This window comes from Meleagris gallopavo, chromosome 3 (genome assembly GCF_905368555.1).
Source record: "Meleagris gallopavo chromosome 3, MGAL_WU_HG_1.1, whole genome shotgun sequence".
NCBI classification, from domain to species: Eukaryota; Metazoa; Chordata; class Aves; order Galliformes; family Phasianidae; genus Meleagris; species Meleagris gallopavo.
The window spans coordinates 30,414,702-30,437,261 of NC_139406.1; the positions used below are offsets into that span (position 1 = coordinate 30,414,702).

Consider the following 22,560-nt stretch of genomic DNA (forward strand, 5'->3'; position numbering starts at 1 on the left):
TTTAGTTTGCTTTTGAAATTCGTCTCGTATTCATCGCTCTCATTTGACTTTTTTCAACTGAGGGTTCTGTCATGTGCAGCATGGATGGATCCAGCTGAAGCACTGCCACTGTCCAGATCTGCTGCCCTGTTTTTTATCAGCAAAGCAAAAAACAGCAGAGTCAGCAAAGGAGATGCATGACTATTTTTCAATTCATAGTGCACTATTTTGGCCTTAACTGCAGAATAAAGAGGGCATAAGCTGGAACACTGTAGCATGTATTGGGTTGACTGAGTCACCAGCTTTTCCCTCAGTGAATGGGAACCAGCAACTAGAAGAGTTTGGGGGAATAAAAACAACATTTCCAGAGGAGAGAGCCATAAAAACGAGCAGCTTCCAGAAGTAGGAAGGAGAAAGGACTGTACCATCCTGTGGGCCCACATCTTCCTGAGCCTTAATCTGATGTCTACATGTTAGGTATTATGAGGAAAATCAGGAGATACATGTTCTACTTCCAGCCTGTGCATCTACTGACAGAACGAATTTCAAAAGCCTTGTCCTCCTGAAACTGGTAAAACTACTGCAATTTCAACATCAGGCATGTTTCTTTTTCTGCCCATATGTGATGACCTTGCTATGGAAGGATATGCAGTTTGCCAACAGACACAGAACAGGAGTGAATAAGCCAAAAGATACACGATGGCTTAGCATAAGCGCAACATTTTACACCATTCTGAGGCGGTGCCCAACAAAATGACTGGAGACCTGCTTGTAGCAAAAATGGTTATTCCACCCGTATATATGAGTAATTGCTAGATGAACCAGAACTAATTCCATGAAGAGCTATAGCAGTTGTTAGTCAAATTGAGTTTGCCATGGCAGATGCTAAAATAATTGCTCAGGGGGATTGCAGGCCATATCTAAGCAGTTAAATCATTACAAGTGGAATCTTCGGACTGGCAATGGATGAGAGAACGAGGTGGTAGCAAAGAGAGCATCATTTTTTAATCAAACAAACACTACTGCCCTTCTTCCTCACGTTCTATTTCCCTATCTGTATGAAGAATTTAACATTTTCACAGATGTTATTCTATAGGCACAGACACACACAAGAATGTCCTCAGAGGTACTTGCAAGAATAGAAATTATGTTTCCTGAAGAGGGTTGTTTTACAAAGGATATTTGTATATTTCTCAACTAATGCACAGAAAAACTCCTAGGTGACTTGTCTAGCTAGTATTAACTAACCCTTGACTATACTCGCATGCAATTCTTAGCAAAGCAAAGTCTCATTTTTGTCTATCCAAGTCTTCAAAATAGAAATTACACAGGACACTGGTGGCAAATAGGTCACACACACTGGCTGTATGCAGGCATGTGTATGTCCTTGAAGAACAGGGAGTCAATTGAAGGAGAAAGAGAATTGGTTAGGCAGTGTATTTTGTTTGCATTATTCTTCAGATTATGAATGCAGGCTCTTAAAATGAGTCTGTTTCTGAGCATTGATTACTTGTATATTTTCACCTCCAGAACACAGGCGCAAAGCAATAAAACAATACAATTTCATTTGTCACAACTGACTGTGGAGGAAATAATACTTGACATAAACTAGATACAAATATTAGACACGTCTACACCAGACTGCTGCATATTGAGACCTTCAGAGTTGTTATGAGTTCATAAACTTGGATATATGCAAAAGAAAAAAGCAAAATGAGCTTTGTAGCCAGGTTGCCAACCTTCCTTACGCTGAAGAGTATATCACCTCACACAGCATACAACTCATTTACAGCTCAGCATGATGAAGAAGAGAATCTATCACAAAACGGGAAATAGAAAGGTCTTCCTCTTCTATGTTATGCAGAAGGTCAACAAAGGTCAGTAAAGAAAACAAGTCTTTAGTTGTCTTCCAAACCAGGTCCTCCCAAACTCCTTCTGGAACTGACAGCAATTCAGCAAAGAGTGTTCATGGCAAAGACAATAAGTGAAACTCATTTCTATTAAACAAAGGAACACATCACTGCATAACATACACAAATAATTTTCTCATGGGTCCTAAGAAAATGTGGTAGTGGCCTAAAAATGGCAATGGTAGAAGAGAATGAGAGATTTGAAATACCAACTAGACTTTGCAGACCCTTGGAAAGTCACTGCCTGCCAGGTTAGAAGGATTATCTCTGCAGGATGTCCTGAGATGAGACATGTGGAGAACTGGGATTCATAGCTCTACTGCAGACAATCCAGGGACTGCCACAGAAAGTAATATCATCCTCCTGCCTCAGCACCACCAACAATCCTCACCATCCTTCTCTCTGTAACTGTTTTCACTACACAAATGTAGCATCTCTGCTAGTATAAACTGATCAGAAAGCAATTTTTGAATGAAATGTTTTTGGGAGACTTGCTAATTTATCACCTTCTAGGAAGGGTACACACTTGAAAAAAAAAAAGGGTTGGCACATTTTCACCATTATAGCTGTTTTGTTCTGAGTTCAAAATAACTTATTTTGTCAAACATAATTCATTAGCTCACTCAGTTAGCCTTTCCTATAAGATGCTAAAATGCCTTTTAGTTGGAAGAGTCAACACTGGAAAGTTATACTTTTAAAAAATGAGATAACTAGTACTTTGAGATATATAGTACATACACACAAGCATATATATACAGCATGTGCATCAGCATAATCAGCTGATTAACAGTGGTGATTGCAATGACAGAAATCCATACCTGACACTAAAGATGTCCAAAGTGATGGCACTACCATACGTTTAGATGGCGGCAATTTCCAAATACCTATGCTGTAACCACCACTCTAATCATCTGCTGAAAGACAGCATACTGTGCTATTCAAATAATATTTAAATAAAATTAATAATCTCTCTCCATCCAAAGAAGAAAGATGGATATCCTCTACCAACAGAAAAAACGTAATATCCGAAGTAGTCACTCCTGCCTGGTAAGATAAGCAAATGAGTCACTATTTTGAAGGCTGTATACCTTTTTTTTTTCTTTTTTTTTTTTCCCCAAACTAGAATACCTGCAGAAGTCAGAAAGAAGGACAAACACAAAGATATTCCATCTTGGATGCTTAAAACTTCTCTAATCCAAAGTCTATAAACACTGACATTGTTGCATAAGCTTTTCCATACTTGGAAAAATCACTAGACTTGATTTTTTATTAACCTTGCTCTTATCAATTTTTTAAATATTGATACTCATCTTGACTTTTAGAATTGAGATTTTATGGATTCTTCAGCTATATCTGATTCTTATGAACAAGATAAAGCCCTTTCTGTTAGACATCTTCTCCTTGGGTCATTGCTTGATGAACTTATGAACTTTACACAGCAACTTGGGTATGAGTAAATGGACTTCTTGGGATAAAGTTTGGAAAATGGCTTATTAAATCAAGTATTTATTTGATTTCCCTACGGACAAGAAGCAACAGACCTTACATTAGGGTCCTGCAGGCTGGAGGTCTTACTGGGATTTACAAAAGAAGTCTCTTCTTTCACAGCCTGTTAAAAGAAGGAGTTACAGTTTAGTACAACATCCATACACTTAGGATTATATATCTTTACTTCAAAATATTCCTGTAGGTACCTCATAAAACTGCAATGACCAAATGCCTCCTCTGCCCAGAATGAAAAGCATAGATAGTTTTAAATCATCATCAAACGCTGAGATTCACTGTGATGAGCTACAATGTACAATACAGAGAGCAACAGTGATAGGAAGAGATTGGGTAAGGATAAAGGAGGGGGAAGCAAAGGAACACAAATATCTATTTATGTTTCTCCCAGAAAGCAGAAATAATAAAAATCAGTCCAGGCAAACATGCTGATATTTGAGCTGTTCTTTCAATTGGAGTAAAATAAATATTTACATAGGCTAATCAAAACCACGTCAACTCAACAGCTTTTCATTCAGTTGTTAGAAAAATATACTGAAAAAATGAGATCCCCTACAAATAATTGCTCTGCACATGCAGTTCACAGAAAATCTCACCCATTACCGCTCTCTGCTAAATTACAGCATCCTCTGTCTCTCATATCATTTGTCTATAGAGTAGAAAATACTAACACTGCAAAATGACTTACATGGAAATTGCTTGATTACCCAGGAAACGCCCAGTTTGGGCAGGTGTTAGTAGATTATACTCTTCAACTGAGAGGCAGGGTTCCACAATCCATGTGTAAATGCCCATTTCAAGGCAATACTGCACCCTTCTATAGAAAATACTGGCTGAAGACACAGGAGTATCTCCAAATCAATAATGGACTTAGCAGGCTCTGACATTTCCATTCTGCTAAATGTATAGATGGAGCTGATGCAGGTCTACAGCAGAGTAATTCTTCAGTGCTCAACATCTGAACCATAATAATTTGAGGGCACTAGTGGAGATCAAATTGCATTAAATGTGTCGGTCTCATTCTGCTCAATAAGGATGAGACAGGATTCTTCAAATCAGATCAAAGGATTTTACAGGCATATAAAAAAATTGTAAATTTGACAAGACGTTCCATTCAATGCAGATCAATACATTCCATTTGAGTGTGCTCATAAGAAAAAAAAAAGAAAAAAGGAAATTAAGGCCTGAGTTTCTTCTATATCTCAATAGTAAACTAAAAAATATCAGAAGTGATGCTCAGTGCTTGGGGAAATCACCCAAGTCATGATAGTTTTAGGTTAGTTTCCCCCTTGTGCCAGAGTGAACAAGCCCCTATTGCCACTTGTCAGTTCACTATTTATCAGAGCATCAGCCATGCTGGTCATATGTGGTGCACACTTGTACACGCAATTACCTGTAAGGTCCATTAAACCTGGAAGCCTGGTAGAAAGCAAATTCACTCCTGTGGCTGCTCCAGCGCAGGCAAATACCTGAGGTGATGAGCTAGGCAGTATTTTCACTTAAGGGTTTCCTCAACCCTTCCCTTTAGGGTTGTTGCACCTTGTGTCTTAATACTGAAACCATCATTGACATAGTCAGCATAGACCCTCTCCTGAGGATCTGGTTTGCACAGAGGAAGATACTCTATGGCTTGTTTACACAAAGGATAACAGGACCAGCAGTAGGGACTGGTTAAGCATGGCTAGTTTCTTAAGTGCCCTAAATATTAAGGAGCCAGATAAAAGGGGGACACGATCACACCTTCGCTATCATTGTAGCACAGCCACCAAATGTTTTACAGCTGAAGTTTTCAGTGAATTAGCATCATGCCATGAATAATTTCAGAACCAGAAGTGTTATTTTTTAATTTTGAGAAATTTATAATCATAATAAATTCAACTAATTTCTAGAAACCCTATTTTTTTCCTGCTGATTTCCTAGTAGCTCTGTCTAGCCTAGTATTTAGTCACAATCCAGTGCTTTCTTTAAAGGAAACTTATTTATTTATTTATTAGGAATGGAGAGAAAGCATTGAAAATCACTCTTTGTTGACACAGAAGAGCACTGAAATAATTTTTCTTTGTTCTGCAGAAATTATAATGCTTTTTATAAAGCTGTTGTTTCTGAAAGCTGTAAGCATGAATCCACAGATCAGAAACTTAATACACAGCATCTTCTTTCACACTGATGTCTTAGCAACATTTTATTGTTAAGCCTGACAAGCTAGCTGTTTATGATGTGTCAAATTGGCAACCTTTTAAACTGTAATTTTTACTTTATTCCAATTTTCACCAAATTAATTGAGCTGCATTTTGAGATGCACTTGAACACAACAATAAAAAGAGAACATGGGGGTGAAGGATGCAAAGCAGGGGCTGTGGCCAAGATCGAAATGATTAAAATTCTGCCTACATAAACACCATAAGATCTCATTAACCAGTTGAGAGGACTTCATTGTATCATTCCCTAACAACTGCCCCTTGGTTTCTTATGTGTTCTGTGGCTACATTACCATCTTCTTTTGACTTCTCTGCAAAAGTAGGTTAAGCCTACTTCTCAAGAAGTAGTATACTCCTAAGCAGCATGATCAACACTCTGAGAAACATCCTTTGTATTAATTTTCTCCATTATTACTCATGCCTCAGAGAACAGAAGAGAATTGGGTACCTACAAATAAATACGGTAGATTAGCGACCAAGTAACCCCACTCTAAACTGGGGGGAGAAAGGGAGTACATGAAGAAATGGAGGCGCCTGCTGAGCCTCAGGTGATGCAGGTGTGCACTGGCAAGTGCACATCAGTAAGGATGGGAGAATTCTCCCCAGCTCTACACCTCTTCTCCTTGCCTATGGATGAATGGACACAGGAGAACGCTACACCTGTGAACATTTCTGCAAAGGTCCTCAGCCATCAGCACCTATGTTTCCTTTGCTTTACTTGCTTGCTTGTTGGGCTTTTCTTCTTGGTTTGTTTTCAGAAGGAATTGGGTAAGTCATCAGCTGACTGCTTCTTTTGCTTTTCCTTCTAATTAGGCAAATAACACTCAGTAACTGTGCAAAGACATCCTCAGCCTTATTGTAAAGATGTGAACGTTACAATTGCACACACCACATACATACACTCAAAATAATCATTTATATAGAATCAGATTCACTTCATAATTAGCCAAAGAGAAGCAAGTTGGCTTTTCTAGCTACCAGAATACAAAGCAAACAAAATTAAAGGTTGACCCATACCAATCAATTCACACAATATCGTTCTCTTTTTCTCCTTTCTTATCTGCACTGGGCCTACAGCAAAAATATAGAAATAAAAAATCTTAATGTTCCATTTTCATATGTCATTAACTTTCTCAATAGTTCTAGAAACAAAAGTAAAGCATTATTTTCTCATTCTAAAGACAAGAGACATACACGAAGAAAAATGCCACTGTACAGACTCTTTTCATAGGTAACTACTAAGAAAATTTAGTATGAAAAGAGGAGAAAATCATTTGAGTAACAGCAAAAGCATCTTGGGTATCTCTCTTTCATCACAAGGAGAATTGCTGTGGCCCTCTCATCCCATCCGATCTGTAACCGGAATCACTTGAATCAGCTAAAAGGCTTCATAAAGAATCTGATCACTGCAGCCAAGAGTCAGAGTCAGGTTCTTGTTTAAGTAAGAAAAGGGTCTGAAAGGGTCTCTTACAATACACATAGCAATTTCACAAAGTTCTCATATAGAGGAAGTAACAACACAGCTTTCATATGTTTGGAGATCTTCAGTGGTGAAGAAGCAATGGCTCTCAGTACAGTGGTCTGGAAATACTTGACATTGATTGCCCTTTCTGTCTGCGTAAGGATGTCTAGGTGCATAACAGGTTTTTTTTTAGCTCTTCATTAACATTTTTGTTATTTGTCAACCACACTGATTTTGGCTGATCTCATTAGATAATACAGGATAAGCAACATATCATTGGGAAAAACATCCTGCCAAAGTGAACCTAACTCGGTGATTTAATATATCAAACTTACCATTTCAGGCAGAAAAACATGATGATTAGGTCTCACAGGAATAGACTGCTGTTCCTTCCCCCAGAGCAGGGCTGAGAACCACACATCTCCTGGGCCATGGTTGGCCCCCAACACCTCACTGCAATTAGCACCATTCATCTCATCACATACTGGCACTTACAGCGAGGAGATGTAACTGACACATTGACAACGTGTTGTCACAGTCTTGTGACACCACTGCCATACTTGCCTTCAGTATCTCAGTGAATAACTTACAGATTTCTCTTTTCCTGTTTATCTAAATCCTCCTTCCTCTCCTGTACCTCAGCAAAGTTACCACATCATTTCCTCAGCTCCTTCCCTATCTTCAAAGTGCCACTGCTGAGTTATCATATACCATATATTGATTATCCTGGCCCACACACATCCAGAATCTTGTACTTTTATACCTGACTCCCTTTGTTTTCTATAGTCCCGCTTTTAAAGTTGAGCAATCCTGTTTCCATTCAGAGATAGAAGGCAGAGGATGTGAAGAAGAGCTAATTTTGAATTCCACTGTTATGAACAATTACAAGCAACGTGACGCTGCACCCACTGTTGTTGGATCTGAGAGTCCCAGCCCAGTTGCTTCTCTTTCCTTAGCCTGAAAACTTCTGGAGAGTTTATTGCTCATCCAAGTGGGTGACTAATAGCAAGGGCTACAGCAAAAGCATTGTGTGCATTAGGAGCTGTACAGGCTTCCCCCACAGCCTGTATATCTCAGCCACAACCTGCTGTACATGCGTAATTCCAGCCCTGATCTCTGCGCAAAGACAGTCAAACACTGGGGTTGCTTTTTGCTATCAGTAAGGATGGGTAAAGAGAGGGAGAAGAAAGCAAACAGGATCTCCTTGGTGATGGAAAGAGGTTAAAAAGTCGGAAAAGCGGATGGTTTCAAGGTACTTAAGTCAACATCTAGTGAAAGCTGAGAGCTCCTCAGGGAATCCAGAAGGATTTATTTAAGTCCTGTTATAAGAGAGACTGCATAAGATTTAAATCCTCGAGTGTCTTCCCCTCACCTAATCTATTTTCATTCATGACCTGATTAGGGTTTGAATCCAGCATTTGGAGTTTTATCCTTATGCGGATAAAGCTCCAAAGACTCAGTTTATATAAAGACAGTAAATTATTTCTAGGAGCAATGGCAAATACACCTAGATGTTCAGGTCGACAAGTCCTCAAACTTGAATCTTTCCACAAAGACACAGCATCACAAAAAAGGTAAGGAATCACCAAAAATGTAGTCAAGAAAGACTAGGTCTCTGAGTCATTTCAATTAATACACCCTTTCTACTATAAATACTGCATATGTCCCAGTCTCATTTGCATTTGTAGCGACTGCTTGCATCTATATACAGAATACAGGCTGCAGGTTGATACCGGTACCCATGTTGCCCTGAGACATTTTCTGCAGCACAGCTCAATCCTCTCCTGGATGCAGCTCGAGACAGCACAAATAACATGCACTTCTTCATGCGTTTGAAAAACTTGAAGCAAAACTGCATCATCATCATCTGTACCTGCTTCTTGGACAGAGAGGAAAGAGAGACATGGCTATTGATGCTGGTATAAAAATTCACAAGTGTATAGGCTTGGGAAGAATGACAGTGTGAGAAAGAGGCCAGAGGAGTGAATGTGCCTTTGTTTACTAAGAATCAAGGCAGGAGAATCGACTGCTGAAGAACACAGACCTGTCCAAGGAGACCCTTACCAAGGGTTTCCCCTGGGGCTGATAAAGAAGAAGCAGAGAGAATAGAGCATTGTCTGGCAGGGCTGTGCCTGGGAAGAGGAGGAGAAAACCTCAGGGAAGAACCAGAGGGGAGGAAAATGCCTTTTCTCATCACTTTTGTCTTAACAAGCAACCCACAGTTGCAACAGGTTGGGAATACAAACACCACTTGAAGATTTCTGGAACAAAACACAAGTTCTATGCCAAAAGAAGGAGCCCTACTGAGATGGTTGTACATTTGCTCAGGAGTCTGCACTTAATGCCAAGAATAATTAGGATTTGTCCACACCCAAGTAGATATAAACAGCAACCAAAACCTCTTGTGCCCATGAGTTGGGCCATGGTCTGCTTTGCAAAATGGACTCTTTGTGATACTAACAAGTTGTCCAATCAATCACACCATATCAGCACTGACTCATGCAAGCTGCAAAGGGGTTCTAAATGCCAGGCAGATTTGGTCTTTTGTATTCTGGCAGCTCCTCATTGCTGCCTTATACCTCTCTCTCTCTCAAGTGAAGAGCCTGGAATAAATGAAAAAAAAAAAAAAAAAGAAGAAGAAGAAGAAAAAAAAGAAAAATGTCAGTCGCTTTGCAGTGTTTAGTGCTCCCCTGGAGCTTAATTATGTGGGAACTGTGATACGCAGTCTGTCAGCTGGAAGGTGGCAGATCCCCGTAGCACAGTTTGAAGGCTGTGTTGTGAAATACTGCGGTTTTGTTCTAGACATACAGATACTCACGGTAGGGCAAACTGCAGATTCCCACGATAACATGTGAGTTCCTCACATTTCTCATCCGTGGTGTCTGCATCAGTGCGCTCCTGGATTTGGTTTCAAGTATCCTCACGCACTCTGTACTTTGATTCTCCAACTTGCAGAATGGCACATAAATATTTCCATCTTCACTACACAAACAAAGTCACTCTTGTTAGTCTCCTGCTGCTCTATAGCTCTACACCACATGCAGGGCTCAGCAAATGGCACCGTAAACTTAGAAATGTTCAGTCTCTAAGTCAGGACTGTAGTCACAGGAGATGGTATATTGCCCCCTAGGAAAGCGATAAACGGCCCTTCAGCATGATTCAGAAATGAGGCAGTGCAGAGACCGTCTTGCAGGATATATTTTCAAACGTACCACATTATTTTCCCTGTTTTTATGTTTGAAATCATAAGTATTGGAATCATTCATTTCTAAGACTCTCTCAAGTTGGTGTCTACTTGCCAAAAAGAAAGAAAATTATATAAAATTTCCTGTCCTAGATTTCATTTTTCACTCACAAACATTTATTCAATTGCCAGCATTAATGACAAAGAGCTTCTTCTACATGCAGGAGATGCCTTTATAAGCTTGTCACATCCTGATGTTAGCAGCATGTGGTCTTGAAAACATCCTCACTGCTTGGAAGAGAGAGCTAGTACAAATATTTCAACCAATAGTTTGTTAATTTTGGATATGATCCCACAGTGCGCCAGTATCTTTTCACAGTTTTACACCTAACTATATAATGATAATGTCCTGTGAAAGAAAGATAGTTTAGGCCATAGACTTCTGAGGATGTTTAAAAAATAGATTAGTAGATACTCTATCCAGCTTTTAAAAGAACATTTTACTTCAAATAACATGTGCATAAGACATGATCTGGTTCTTTCTCCTTCCTTTTACAAGGTTGAGGGAAACAAATTCTCAGCTTCTTGTGACACCATATAATAACGAAAGATCTATGGAATACATGAGGAAAATCAGCTTGTATTTCTTTATAGCAACTGAAATAGACTTTTCTTTACAAAACATAGATGTACTTTTTGCCCAGGCTGCCTTATAAATTGAAATATGTCAGTACAGAAGACAAGAGATGAGGAATTTGAGGGTATTGCTTTTAAAAGAATAAGGCTGGAAGGCTTCACAAGGATTTACTGGAGTCAAAAGACAATGCCAGGCAGAGGACAGCATAGTTAGTCCCCCAGATATAGTGGGCAGCAGGAGATGTCAGATATGGTCAAAGAGGAGCATGATCACAGCCCTGAAAGAATACGTGGAATTCAGTAGTTGTCTGCCATGAAGAAACAATTTCTTATCTGCCCCCTGCAAAGGATGCTCTAAATGTCTCTGGGCAGTGTAGTGCCATCCTGGCTTCCTTTTCCCTGAAGGTGACTGAATTGCCACCGGGAAATGGTTTACCTACTTGTATTCAGCCAGATTTTCATGCAGCAGGGAGTACAAAAGATTACCGGGCATTTTTATGACAAGTTGGTAAGGTGGTTTACTGGGACTCCAAGTAGCCCCCTCCATCCTCCCATTTTCTAGGTTACAGACAATGCATTTCCTGCTGCCTCCTCCACCTTTAGTCTACTCTTTCCAGCACTTGCCTAGCCACAGCTTCTTACTGCAATGACTGACCATCTCTATCTAACTCTTTTTGGAATGTATTTGGGAGGATAATAATTCACATGTGCAGGAAGAATTCAACTCAGTATCACAGGCAATCCTGTGGCTAAGGAGGGAGCTGAAAGAGGATTTCCAAGTAGAGGTGACATCCTAGCTTGCTGGCTATCCCTCTTAAGCCATACTCCTTTAGCACTGAAAGCTACAGGAATTTCAGACTGAACTGCATGCCATTGTATTTCCATAGCATGTGGTATCCTGCAGCAGACTTCCTTCCATTCCTTCAACCTGAAGTCATAAGGGGCCAAGCCTATGACATGTATTTAATCCGACCTGACTGCTAAAGTCTTGTGCAGGACAACATGGATATGAAGGAAAAAAGGAGATGCTCAGGTTGTTCTGAACCTTATTTGCCAGACAGCAGCAGCTAAAGAACAGAGTTGTGGCATGATGAAAAAGCAACCCAGGATGTTCTCCCTCAGAAAATCTCATGGTGAAAAATTAAGTCAGGGCAGGTGAACTGAGAGATGCATATGTTTAGCACATTTCCTATCTTGCCTTAGTAATGCTGCACTCTGAATGCAGCAGCACACACTGCTTCCAGTCCTTAACCATCCAGTCAAACATGATCATTAAGTATATTCTGGGGAAAATACAAACTTGAGAAATACACCACGACATCCTGTAGAAAAGAGTCACAGAGGAAAAACAGAGGGCAAAATCAAGGGCAATCAGACAAGAAAAAGGCTGCATAAAATACAGTTGATATAGCACAGAAAGAGGTGAGAACTGCTTTAAGCAAAACAAAGAAAAGAAAAAAAACCAATCCTCCTTCCCCTGCATGCTGTCAGATTTATTGTTTCTGTTTGTAAAATCTAGGGCAGTCAGAATAAAAAAAAAAAAAAAATTGATAATTTCTTAGGTCTACCTAGTCTAGAGGTAATCTAGTTCTTAGATGAAAGATCTGCCAGGGAACAACAAACACACAAAGATGATTGTTAACAAAATCTTTCCAGGGCAAGCTGACCTGCTGTGTTATTGTGAAAAGACACTAAGTGATTGAAACATCAATATAATTTGTATTCAAAAAGAATATTATGCTCAAAGATAACACAGGAACTTGGGATAAGTTATAAGAATCGTTCTACTTCTACTTTTGTTCCTAAAGCATTCAATTTGGCTTTATTTTTGTCACAAATAGCATTACCTTTTGTCCACTAATTACACTTGCAAGGAATCATGTATTTAAGGTTTCACTTAGATTTACTTCTCACTGGGAAACTATCTTGTTACAGTCCTGCCATCTAACAGTAACTTTCATTTGCATGGCATTGCTGCAAAACTTGTAGTGTCTTTGAAATGTGGTGTATCTGATGTCAACACTGAAGTGCAAATAGCAGCAGGAAACTTAGTACAAGGCACGCTAACAAGTAAGAAAGCCATAGACTAGCTAACATTTCACCTTAGACATCAGAAGTTAATCCCCTAAAAAAGATTACATTTGGTTGCATAATGTTATTTTACAATACCTTTAACCATAGTTTCCATGAGTGTTGGGCAGCCTCAAAATACTCCAGAGGTTAATGCTTCTCAGCTGCAAAGTAAGCAACAGCTGGCATGACAGAATCAAAACGTGGAGATTTCCTGAGACACTCTTACCTGTATTATTCGTGTCAGTAAGGACAAATTTCCCATTTCCATCATATCAATCACAGTGACATAACTGAATAAACCGCAAAGCAGCTAGAGAAAGCTAGGTCAGTATGGATATGTCTGATAAAATAAGGTGCTTCCTCAGGAGTGCCATGGTTTTGAAAAATTTCTATGGGCTATACCTAAATTAGGAAATAATACCAAAATAAAGGAAGTAATTCCAAAATACATTCAAGAACAGATTACCTGGGTGCCTACTCTGAAAGCAGCTTCTACTTGAGCTTTAAGAATGTTGCACTTCATATGATCAGGGACAGAGGAAGGTGACACAGGGGGATGAAGAGTCTTTTCAGGTACCTTTTTCTCTTCAACCTATATTTAATAGAAAAGACAAGCACAGTAACTTACATTAGAAAGATATATCAACAAGATGGCCAGAAGTAAGACTTCCAGGTACAACAACTCAATTCACCAATGCAGGATAAAACTTAAATGTTAATAACCAAATAAATATGTCTTACAATAAAATATTTCAAAACATTAAATGACTTGATACTATTATCACAACAACAAAACAAAATCATCAGGAAAGCCTGACCAATAAAGGAAAAAACTATCTCACAGTGCTAAGAAAGATGGAAAAAGCCCAGCCAGGCTCTGTAGTAACTGCCAAACCTGTGATCACACTGAGTAAGCACATTAACTCTAGAATGTCACAGGCAAGCAGAAGTGGGAAAGTTGCACAGCATTCAACTGTATTGAACGCTTGTTTCTTACACCACTCTAAGAATGTAAAGGAGCTTTGAAAATTTAACCAGAGGGATTTGAAGGGATCTCCACATAATTGCAAGCCAAGTGAAATCTCTTTTATCAGAGAGTTGAAACACTGCTGCTGCTGCTTCCGCTTACCTACTGTCAACACCTTACCTACTCAGTGTTCTGGATCACAAATCTGAAGCCTTGGGACAGCTAGCTTAGTGACCTGTTCAAACATGACCTAAAGGTTTTGTGCCTTGAACAAACAACATCCAGCAGAAATGCCAGCATGAATAAACTTCCCATGCAGAAAAGAGAAGATAAAAGGACAGTGTAATACTGATGTATAAACAAACCGGGTATGGAAGAGACCAGGCTTGTAAATGCGAACACAACCAGTCACACTGCAATTTCTCATATTTTTAAGGAAGAACTGGCTGTTATGCCACTGCTAACTTTCCTGTTCTTTCTGGAAATGAGACCTGAACAACAGATGAACAATAGCCCACATTATGCCTTCATTTTCCTCTCGTGTTGCTGCGAAGTGTGAGTGGCTGCATACACCCGGACAGAAGGAAGCATAATGCTGTCATTCAGACCTCACTGCGCTCCCTGTAACCTCCCGTCCAGCTGGAACCCCCCATGGCTATCTACTGGCTGATGGTAATTAAAACCTTAGTGACCCTTCTCTCAGATCCAAGATCAATCACAGACAGAAAGGAGCTTCAAGATCCAGGAGCACTTTCTGCAAGTGCAGCAAATCACAAATACAGTTTTGTTGACTGAGAGGAGACTGTTCTGTAAATGCTGTCGGGGGAAGAACCAAATCTCTGCAGAGTTCTATTGAGACTGCAAGATGCTTATCATGCCTTCTCAAAGCTGGTCCAGCAGGCTCCTGCACTGAAAATGTCAAAGCTGCCAGGTATGATCTCAAACAACTTACTGCTAAAGGACTGCCTATCCTGAGATTTTTCTTTATTTGTCAAATCTCAAATAATTCTTACGGGCTTATTTGCCAAGCCACATTTGCTATTTTTAATGGAAGATATTTTTGGACATTTCGTTCTCCTCACTTTCTTCCTAAGGGGAAAAGAAAATATTAAAAATGAAAAGTGACAGCTTCTGGCTGGAACAACTTACAGAACTGTAGCTATCTATTTAGTTTTTGACTGTAACTTTAGTTCTGGCAAGCATCTGAAAAAGAAATATTCATTTGCCATAAGTGTTTTTTTTCCTGGGGTACTCATGAAGATTAAGAAGTGCAGATAATCAAAAGAAAGAAAAAAAACATGAAGAAAGTACTTTTCCTTGACCAACAGCCTTGTTAGCCTGAGTGCACTGCTGTACTCTTCAAAAGAGCTACCACAGTTGTCAACTTTTAATAGTATTGATTTCTAACAGCAAAAAGAATAACACACTAAGCAATGACATTTCTAAAGGCCATGCAACACCCCAACTTTGTTTTAACACTGGATTCTAATTAAATAACATTTCAGTGAAGCAAGATTAAGTAATTGCATTTCACTAGCTAAATCAAGACAACTGATGCTTATTAGGACACAAGCTTGCTTCATAGTCTCTTTTGTCCACATAGGGATATTTTCCAGTCCTTACATTCTTTTTCTGCCCAGTTTCCCCACACTGACCAAAAGCCCTACAACTGGGAATCTCCAACAGGTCTAAGCCACCTGCTGCGTAGAATTATATCAGGATCCCCATCCCCACATCCCCAGTGTGGTCCTTGACATGCCATTCAAACTATGGTTCTCATTACGAGAGGGGTCCAAATGCTGCTGCCTTGGCTGAAAATGGGCACTGAGTTCTCCATCAGTCTTTCTCTGGGTCAGACTTTAAGCAAGCACAATTCACTTTGCTTACATCCATGTGCAGCAGCAGCTCTGCAGACTGCTCACAGGTGATGAGCAGACACTGTTGCTGCTTGGGCTCATCTTGCTCCCCAGGCGCTGAGCCAGCAGCCCAAGGCCACTGCCTTTGCTTAATGCCAGAGGAAATGTCAACTGCACACAAACACCAATGGGGCCTGGGGCTGCTCAACCTGACCCAGAGTCCTCTAGCTACTGAACATATCTGAAAAGGCAAACACATCTCTGCCGGCCTGCCTTGGCAACAACAGAGCCTGTGCCACAGTGCAGCACACCCTGAGTCAGCCCTGACTTCAGCCCTCACACAGCTGATTATCTGAGCCTATTAGGCATACATTTGCAGTGGCACCCAAGATACAGATGAAATGTGAACTCCAATCACAGAACAAAGTAGCAACTCATTATTTTAGACTATTAGCACTTCAAAGCAGCTATGTAAGTTCCCATTGTTCTTTAATGCCACCAATCTTTACATATAACCCTGTTAATCTCCTAATTAATCTCCCAAAGTATAACTGTCAACGAGAAGGAAGAAAATAATGACTACACAAAACCATACAGTAACTTCTAAAGTTCATTTTCCTAGTTCAAAAACAAACCTGACAGCATTATGGAGTCTTTATATACTATTGCTGCAAGGAAAGCTGTAATATACTTTATTTCATCATGGAATAAAGAAATCTTATGTTTCCAGAACCCTTATTGCTTGCAATGATGAGTGAAGCATGCAGACAGCAGCTGGGTATTTAGATGCTGCACCAGGTTAGCAGTTATTAAAATTTTATTTTCACTTATAAACTAAAAGCATTCAGTGTGGAAGTTGTTAGAAGTCTAAATATGGCACAATGTTAATGAAACTGCCAATCTTATCTTTTCTTATTATGTACTTCTGAAAAGTCTGAGATGCTAGTTTTAAGTGACTATCTGAGAGTCAAGATTGTATTTGAAAAAAATAATCTTCTTGCTTAAAATTGCAATCTAAAATGGTCTGTAAATGAGGGAAAAAAAAAGTTGACATTAAGTTAAGATACCTGATGGCACTCCAGTTTTCCATATCCACTACTTCTGGTGCTATAAGATAGCAATGCGTTCATATCCTTTTCACCACTGATGCAGAACTTTATTTTTCCAGAGAGGGAGAATTGCATTTAAATGGATTTTGATAGAAGTGGGGTGAATAAGCTCATATATGCATGTATATACATACAAACTAGATGCATTTTTCTCTTTGTAAATGAAGACTTAGATTTACTTTTCTCCTCTCAAATATTTACTTTAAATTCAATTACATTCACTGACACTGGAACTGAAGGCAGATTTGTACAGTGTTAGATAATGATGACACAAGCTTTGGTTTGCAAAGCTAACTGAATATTAAGTACATGTACAGAATACAAAAATGAATCACAGCAAAACCATTTCCATACTTAACATTTCCATTCCCTCTGTTCTGAAAGGTTCAATCTCTATCAAACTTCTTAACTGACAGAAAGATTAATTATCTTTTGCCTCTGATAACTTATCAGTACTCTTTCAGCCAAACAGTAAGTTTAATGCACATTTTTGGCTGAAGACTTCTGAGGAATCAAATGAATGTTTTATTTAGGGCCTATTCTCCACTGCTAGTAATCACAGCAGGTAGGAGGCAAGATTCTAACAACAACAGCATTGATATGCAAATTCTGAGTGCACATTAGCTATGTACAATCATAACCCTTGGTTTCCTGGGACTCAAATATACCTGCTAACATGTATGAAAATCTAGTCACTTACACCTCCTTCTCATTAGAAAACATATATAAAATTTTCTATATGATAACTAATAATTATGAACAGACACCATAATGGTAACACCTTTATGATTATGTGATATTCTTATTGGAGAAAAAGAATGCAAGCAGAAGCCGCATCTTTTATTAGAACAACCTATTTGGAAAAAGAAACAAGCAAAACAAATCTTATTAAGTTGTCAGATACACAAGACTTTCTCCAGGTCAACTATCAGTTAGTCTAATGAAAGACACAACTCTCAATAAAACTTGTCTTGTCCATATCCTTGAAGGAAACCTCTTAGACTCCAGGCATCAAATGTATTTTATAAAATATTGCTTAATATGACTAGACCCTGCTTCTATCAGTGCCAAGCTTCATGATAGCGTTACTGGGCTATGCTAGCTGTGTTTCCCAAAGTATGTCCTCTAGCTAGTGCAATAAACTGCAGACCCAGCAGGCCACAAGCTTTGCAAAGCCTCCATACCAAGCCCTGTCTGACAGACCCCTCTTGGTCTGCCTACAGCTTTGTTTTCCTAGGTCTTGCTATAGCAGCAATCATTTTTAATAGGTAACAGTAACACAAGCAGTTAATTCTTTGTAGAAAGAGATATGACTAACAGAATGATGATGTATCAAGCAATACAGAACTGGTATGGCAACAGAGGCCTTGTGAGAAAAAGACATGAGGACATGGTGAGGAGAAGCACAGGTCTGGGATGGTAACGGTAGAGGCACAGGCTGGCGCTGGAGATCTCATGATTATAAACAAATGCAGACCTGGAGCTGAATTAAACTGGTATTTAGGGGCAATGAAGGCAACAAAAGCATAGTAGCTAGCATGTGTAAAGGCCACCGAGTATAGTAAATTTGAATGGGAGATGAAGATGCAGATCAATGAAGAAAGACCAAGGTGTAAAAGCATATTAGTAAAAAAAGTGTGCTAGCAAAAAAGGCCCCAGACAGATCCTAGAATGAGGAAGACGCTATCATGAAAATCACATCCCTGCTGCTGACGTACTCACTGCAGCATCCCTTCTGCCCCCCCAGCAGAGTGAAGCCACCAACATTAGGATCCAGGAGCACAAAGGATGGTGAGCATAACACCAGCAAAAGGAGTAGAAACAATTTAAACTGTACCGTTATTCTTTCTTCTTCTGTAATAATTATACCCAGACTAATAATGGTCCGACTCTACAGATTTCAGAAATCATAACTACACATCCTTGGTTTTACATCATATATACACATATATACATGTTCAAACACAGACCAGAGAGGATAGGAAAAAATGTATTCCAAGGAAAGCCTACAAAAAAGAAAATTAGAAATATATTCTCAGCTGCAGCATTTGGCCCTGTGTCTCCTGGAGATTAAGAAATCCACCAGCACAAAAGGGCATGAAACACATGCTGAAATTGACTTTTGTCATTTAGTAGGTGGACAGACACGTCTACTGTACTAAACAGCCCTGGAAAAGAGATTGGACACATCCATTCATCATTCCCATGAGACAGAGTTTGCTGTAGCCAACAATCAAATTAATTAACTGCTGAATCTAATTTACCCAAATTCTTGTTAATTCTCCTCTGGGTTGATTATTAGGTCTGACAAATTCCAGCCCCAAAGCACTTTGCTTGAAAAAATAATAATTAGCAATGGGAAGAGAGCAAATGAAAGTTGGGACTCCACAATAGATGTGGAAACTATTGTTTGTTCTCAGAAATAGAGTGAGCGAAGCAGCTCCATAAGTACTCTACTGGTTTTGTTTAAGTATACTTTTGAGAGGACAAAAAAAAACAGGGAATAAAAAGCATGTAATGGAATAGAAAGCAATGGTGTGGTGCAGGAGAGATGTTGGAGCTTCACTTCTTTCTCAGAAGCTAGACGTACTGAGAACTCATTAAAATCTGTTTGCTGCTGGACTCAGTAGGTAGTCAACAACTGAAACCAAAGGAGGTTTAAGAAGGCCACACTCTCAGTGCAAAAAACTTGTCAGAGTTCAATGCCATTCAATCCTGTCTAACTTGCCCTGCTGCTTTTGTGCTGTGTGGTTCTCAGCAGCATTTCAACCTGTGGTTAGTGCAACATTTAAAGCAAGTCCTCCTTTCACTGCAGAAGCCATCTGCCGAGGCTGTTCCATGTTCTACTCAAAGCTCAAAAATGGGTGGTTTGTTTGTTTTAGCTTTGCAAGCTCTGGATATATATTTCACAAGGATCTAAGTCAGAAAATTGTGCTTCAAGAAGGAACCACAAGTGAGGGGCCAAAAGAATTCAAAATGGTCACAACCCACTTCTTGTAATAAGAGGGCTTCATTGATGAGGCTCTTTCCAGTGGGGCATATTTCAAGGGCACATACAACTGTCAGATGGCTCAGAACAGTAACTTTCATAAACTTTAAGGGCCAAGCCTTCACACTCACTTACATGGTAACTGTTGTCCATAGGATCATTGTCTAGCTCCTAAAATTGAATCTTCGCAGACTGCCAGTGGAGGGTTTTCATTAGATAGACTGCCTGTGTCTGTTGCCTGGCCTTCTGCAGAGCTTCTGCCAGAAGCAGAAGCAATTAGCAGTTCCTAATGCTCAGTGCAAGACATTTTCATCAGCTCAGCTTTGACTGATGGAAGTCTCATCGCAGCAGACACTGGCTGCATTTGTTGTGCAGCTGCATTTATTGGGAACATTGACTTGCTGTGGTACTGAGTTTTGTTCATTAGTACTTACATAAATAATCCACCTGACTGCAGACAAGATTCTAGAGCTGTCAGGAAAAGCCAAAGAAAATCGTTAGTTACAGAAGAGTTGAGTTCTCCCCTCACAGATTTTCAGAAACAAAAAAAGAGCAAGAGGATCAGAAGTCAGGCTTTTCCATGCAGAAGTTGCAGGGATATTTTAGGAGACAAATTGTATGGTATGGTGGAATATAGGACCGAAGTGTTTTAAGTTCTCTTTTAATGAAAGAAGAAAGGTCATAAATCCACTCATTTTGAGTTCACAAGGGTACCATTCAGATCAGCTGCTTGGCTCTTTTGCACAACACAAGCCAAACTAGTTTAACCACTTCTGCACTACTGTACTGTCAGCATGGAGAGATTCCTCCAGGTGCTTTGCTTTAGTATTTTGTAGATGCCAAACTGAGCTGTCAATGAGATCAATAATGTAGGGCTACTTTTTAAAGCATGCTTTGGGTGTTGCACATAGCTAAGTGTTGTGAGCTGGAATTAAGATAGAGTATCAAGAAATACAATTGAACTGCAGTGCTCCTGTTACGTGATGTTGGGTATTCACTTGATGAAACTACAAGATGAAGAATTTTCCTTTGACAAAATATATCAATGCTTAATTAGCTTTGCCTATAAAATCTATACTTATTTTCAGTTAAGAATAGTTCTAGAAGAACTTCATGTCCATGCTGTGGGGCAGGATTTTCCATTTCCCCCTTATTTGTCTCCTTTACGATTTAACTTTTTACCCCTCATCATACCAAGCAAATGACAGCTCCTCACAGCTAATAATGAATAATTTGGGGCAAAAGTCTAAGACATTCCACCTTGAGGTGTTAATTCAGCAACTTCAGAACAATGCCTCATGACATATGTCATTGCCTCGTGACTCTTCAAAAGGCTCTTGATGAAGGAAAACCCAGTGCATCAGGGAAGACACAGCCTAAAAAGTGCCCTGGTATAGAGACCAGAATAGGATCATTACAGCTTCCATAACATATTGATTTCAATTACCTAGAATGTAGGAAAGATAGTCCAATATCTGATTTTAACTTCCTTAGCGATTGTTGAATAACATTAATAATAAAAGGCTACCTGTGAAACCAAGGCAAAATAATTTGAGTTCTCACTTGAACTGACAGAAAACATTCCAAAAACATTTTTTTTTAACATCTATATTATCAGTGGGGGGCCAGACCACCTCATTGGAATCCAGTGGCAACGCCTCACTGACTCCACTGGGTGCAGCTCAGGACTAATCCCAGAGGGCTTATTACAAACCAGAGGTGCAGACCTCTGTAGCTCTATCCAGACTAACCTCAGGGAATACCACAGAACAGGGTCAAGTGGATTTTGTCTCACATGGATACCAAGAGCCCCTGACCTGGCAGTCTCCGGTAGAAGCAATGAGACACAGATGTTTTGCCACCCCTGCGTTGATCAAACACCCACTAATATCAATTGCCAGGGGAGTTAACACAAACACTTCATATTGAGAAACAACTTCTTGGTTGCTTTTTTTTGTTGTTTTGTTTTTTTTAATTACTTGAAGTATTGTTATTTTTTTTACAGCTCGGGGCTGCCTAGATGACTAACTTCACAACCAAATTAAAACTACATCATGACATTGTTACAGCAGCTTCTGCAATTTTAAAAGGTGAGGAAGGAAATTCTAAATCAAAAAACAAAACCCCCGTCCCACGAGATGGTGAGAAGTGATTAAAAGCAAGACAGTCACAGATTAACGTTGATTGGAACTGAAGGTGAAAAGCAGCAGCTTCTGCACATGAAATGACAAGGGGCTCTCTGTGATATATATGTAAAAATATGTATGTACACGCTATACCTTGTTCATGCTGACGTGCAGGGCTGGCCATGGTCCAACTACCTTCACACTCTCCGTTTCTATTTTCTTCAGATGAGAGGTTTCATCATAAAGAAGGGGAAGTCCTGAGCTCAATTCTAAAGAGATGCCCAAGAGAGAGAAAGAAAGAAAACACAGTCTGAAGGAAGGCTATAGAAGAACAGCAGAGCAAGTCACTGAACTTTGTTTGAAGAGATGGAGGTCAGCACATCGTCTTCCCTGTAAGACCACCTAAAACCTTTCATAAATGTCATAGAATCACAAAATTGTAGGGGTTGGAAGGGACTTCTGGAGATCACCCCTAGTAAAGCAGTTTCCCTACAGCAGGTTGCAGAGGAAAGTGACCAGATGGGTCTTGAATATCTCCAGAGAAGAGGACTCTACAACATCTCTGGTA

The 22,560-nt window shown here is 39.5% G+C and overlaps 1 protein-coding gene across 6 annotated transcripts in view; it reads right to left on the reverse strand.

Moving 5' to 3' along the window:
- The window catches only part of EPB41L4B (erythrocyte membrane protein band 4.1 like 4B), a 168,171-nt gene that overhangs the window by 42,612 nt on the left and 102,999 nt on the right, over positions 1-22,560 (reverse strand). For all 6 annotated transcript variants that reach the window (XM_085220536.1, XM_085220535.1, XM_085220539.1 and 3 more), the window contains 3 exons: positions 22,146-22,261; positions 13,412-13,537; positions 3,431-3,498 (listed from right to left, as the gene is read on the reverse strand). In XM_085220536.1, the coding sequence (XP_085076662.1) occupies positions 3,431-3,498; positions 13,412-13,537; positions 22,146-22,261 (310 nt within the window). The remainder of the gene's footprint in view (positions 1-3,430; positions 3,499-13,411; positions 13,538-22,145; positions 22,262-22,560) is intronic.